General features: G+C 40.6%; 1 protein-coding gene and 1 long non-coding RNA gene across 2 annotated transcripts in view; both read left to right on the plus strand.

Annotated features, from left to right (window-relative positions):
• Positions 1 to 3,321, plus strand: part of LOC117959680 (protein FAM240B-like) — a 3,997-nt gene extending 676 nt beyond the window's left edge. The window contains exon 2 of the mRNA XM_034896957.1: positions 3,013 to 3,321. Coding sequence (XP_034752848.1) covers positions 3,013 to 3,136 — 124 coding nt within the window. The 3' untranslated portion in view covers positions 3,137 to 3,321. The remainder of the gene's footprint in view (positions 1 to 3,012) is intronic.
• Positions 1 to 3,940, plus strand: part of LOC117959681 — a 23,838-nt gene that overhangs the window by 9,108 nt on the left and 10,790 nt on the right. The window lies entirely within an intron of this gene.

Here is a 3,940-nt window from a genome sequence, read left to right on the forward strand (position 1 = left end):
GGCGGTGAACAGTTGGTGCCCCTGGGCACTGGCCCACTTGCCTTTATGAATATTCCGGGCATGGTGGTCACCTGATTGGCTTGAAAACCAATAAAGTTAGGTTAACCCTCAGAGGTCTAAGGGGATTTCTAGATAACGTCTTGAATTCTCCTTTTAAGGGTATTTGCACACAGCCTTATCCCTGTGTGTCAAACCTAGGGTGAAAAATGTTGACGACGTCCTCAAATATCTGGTTTTGTCCACAACTCAAAGCTATCCAATTTACTGCCAAAGAGGAGACAAGAACCTAGAACCTATTCCCATTTAAGAAGCTGGAATCAATCTTTTTTTAACCACCAAAAAGACTCTTAGACCAATAGTTGGCAAAAAATTGAATAGTTGATACTAACCTGTTCACAAACCTGTACACAAAAAACTGGAGTGGTTTAAGATGTTTTTTATTTCTCCCAGGAAACCCCTGTAATGTGCATGGCCCAAACTCCTTTATAAATAATCAGACAAATATTTTTGTCTAATGTTGACCAGTTGCCAGATCTTATATGATAATGTAAGTCACCTCAACCTGGCAACCTGTAACCCAGTTGCGCAGTTGATCTCTGCGCAAGCTTTGCAGAAAGTTCAGACACTAAAAAATATAAAATGGCAGGTGAAAGCGGTGTTCCCGCAAAGAAATCCAAATATGGCTGTACATTTCAACAGTGTTGGGGTACTAAACTACTAAAGGTCCTGACACACCAACCTGATAATCGTCGGTCGGACAGTCTGGCGAGGGTCGCAAAACTAAAGTCTTGCCGGAAATGACGAGCGGGATGAGCGGGACTAGACTCTCTTAAAATTGGACAAAAATCTTTTAAACTGACCTTTGTCTGAATCTAATCCAAACGGACAAGCGCGTTAGATAAGATGCTAAAGGAGACTTTTATTGTCAATAACAACGGCGAAGGCCCCTGACAAAGCGTCAGCGTGGGAGTGACAATGGTTTGTCTGTTCAGGGGAGCACAGCAGTAGAGTTCACTAGCAGCTTCTTTCTGTCAGTATCATACATATATTCTGTATCATGATGTTTCAGCTCTTCATTGGATCTGTGTGAAACATTCACTCACACTCAAACGTCCGTGTTTTTCTAACTGCATGGGTTGATCAAAGGGAAATATTCAACATGTCCAGTTTGTCCTTTCCCTCTGACATTTAGCCGGACACATTTGGTATCTGTGAAAACTTTCAGATCTCTGCTAAGAAGTGAAATTCTGTGAGAAAGTGGGTTTTATATAAAGTCTACACAACACCATGAGTCAATTAAGACGGATGAACAGCAGGGTCAGAGATGAAGAGATCCTCATCCTTTGTCCCCTTTCCCTCCATCGTAACTCGATTAGTTTGGAAAATGCCTCGGTTATGTTTGCAGCTCTCTGGTCTGTCATCACATGGTAGCCTGAGAATGTTGATTGGAGGCATCTCGGCTATAAGTTTGAATCCCGGAGATCAGCGTGGATGTCTGAGGACAGACTGCAGATTAACCAGCACATGGCGGAGCGTGCTGACAGACGAACGCTCGCTGACACAGACACAACAAGCACAGTGTCACACGCATACTGTTCCTCTTTTTTTTCCATAACACAATTAGCCCTGACGGCGACGCCTGCAGATCACCTTTCACTGGATGTCTGCACGATTAGTTTAAGCCCAGGAGTTACACGCTGGGTAAATACTGGCCTCCGCTCAACTCGGCCTCCCGATCACTGAATTCAGCCCGTACCAAGCAAATAGTGACCATATTCAAACAGAAAATAACAATGAAATGAAATGTAAACACACAATAAGAGCGCCGCAACACACCAAAAGGAAAAACTAATTCAGAATATGTGACTTTAACCCTTGTGTTGTCTTCCTGTCAGAATTGAAAGTCAACACTCTTGTCGATTTTTTAATCAATGTTTTAAACTTTTCTTACGTTTTTTGTCCCTTTACCACATTTTTACTTTTTTTTAATTTTCAACACTACGAAACACTAACTTATTAACTTTAATTTTACAGTTTTTAAAAAAAATGTATGGTCAATAAACCTCAATTTAAGGAAATTATACCTAATGTTTGAGTTAGAAAAGCAGAAATTAGGAATCATTGAGACTAAAATTAAAGGAAAGGATGTTGATGATAATCACAGACTGGAATATGTCAACATTTACTCAACACTATTTCAAAAACACTTCAATTTGTTTTCAAATGCCATTAAATCGAGTAAGACGCCCCAAAATTATTGAAAGTAGAGATTTGTACTTGCCAAAGAGCGTTGTGTGGAATCAATCATGTTAGTTTGGGGAAATAAAAAGAACATTGATATAGGAAAACGGGTCAATTTGACCCGAGGACAACATAAGGGTTAAGAAAAATGGATCTGTCTGTTCCAGATGTCCAACATTATCGACACTGATTTTGATTGCTCTCTCTTGTAATGTGTGCAAAGACTGTAGGTCGGTTTTGTATGTGTTTCCCCATACGTTCCACACAATACAGAGTGTATTGTACAGAGTGTGCAGTTATTTATTGTCCAGATCTTGATTTATTCAATGTTGCCAGGGTATGGTTATGGTTTATGTGTGTGTCTCCTTTAAAGTAACAAAAAAAAGACCATCTATTTTTCCACCAAAATTTTGCTTGTGGGAAATTAGTGAGTCTTTGTAAATTATAAATTAGAGCGTGGTGTAGATCTGTAAAACGTCCTGAGGTAACCCCTGTTGTGATTTAACATTGAAATGGAATAAAACACTTTTTTTTAAGTTATTTGAGGCGCAGAACGCCACACAGCAACTTTTTTAGCATTGTACCAAGCAAAAAACACAGTAAAGCTCAACCGCTGACAAGGGGTACGCCCATGAATTTGAACAGGTTGTGTTTTTAGTGGGCATTCCCAGTACTACCCGCCAAGTCCATGCTGACCCCAGCCTGACACCTCCTTACTCCTTTCTCCGCCTTTGAACACCCCCATCTCTCTTCCTCTCTCTGTGTGTCCAGGCTGAGGGAGCAATGGTTAGTCAGGTTGGATCAGCGGAATCAGCACCAGCAGAGTTTCTTCGAGGAGAGACTCAGACGAGCTCAGAAAGCTCAGCAGAGCCTCAAGAAGCTGGATTCCCCTTGACACCAGCAGATCAAGCCTCAGAGGTCTGCAGCAACTCCTCCGCCTGTCAGCAATCGGCTTGCAGGTGAAGAGCAGCTGTCCGGTGTTTTGCAGAGTTGTGCATTTGTGAAGCTGACATCTTTTTATACACCTTGACATGAATAAAGATATTTTGAATTGAAAGGAAAAAAAACACTTTATTCACTATGAAAAATCTTTAAAAAAAAGCCCAACCAATATGCAAATCAAAACATCCCAAAAAATCAAACATCCTTTTTTGTTGTCGTTAGAAATCATTGAATATGTGGAATTATTTTTACCTTATGTGATCCTCCCTTCTGACATTGTCTACTGTTTTGCCTAATAGTTGTTGTTTTTTTCCAGATGGGTGGTAATAGCGTATGATGGAAAAACCTTATATGTTGTTGTTGGGACTCCTTACCATCTAACCGGTGGTGTTGAAATAAAATATCAATGTAGATCTGAAAAAGTTGTGTTCAGTTTTATGTATTTCCATGCTTGGGAAGATGAAGTGGAAACGTTCAAATCTAAAGCCCTGTTCAAACTGGAAAATGTCAGAAATGAGCTGTCATCTGACGTGAACAAAGATATTTGAAGATGACATTTTTATGATACAGGGGTGACACGTTTTCTGTGTGTTGATCTGATTTCTGCTTCATGATGAATCAAGCACAAGGTCCCATGGGGTATCCTGCTCTGCCTTTGAGAAAATGAAAGCTCAGATTGGCCGATCTGGAATCTAGCTCTTTATGAGGTCATAAGGGGCAAATTTTCCTCCCCTTTCTCTGCTTTGCCCGGACGGAA

This window comes from Etheostoma cragini, chromosome 16 (genome assembly GCF_013103735.1).
Source record: "Etheostoma cragini isolate CJK2018 chromosome 16, CSU_Ecrag_1.0, whole genome shotgun sequence".
Taxonomy (NCBI): domain Eukaryota; kingdom Metazoa; phylum Chordata; class Actinopteri; order Perciformes; family Percidae; genus Etheostoma; species Etheostoma cragini.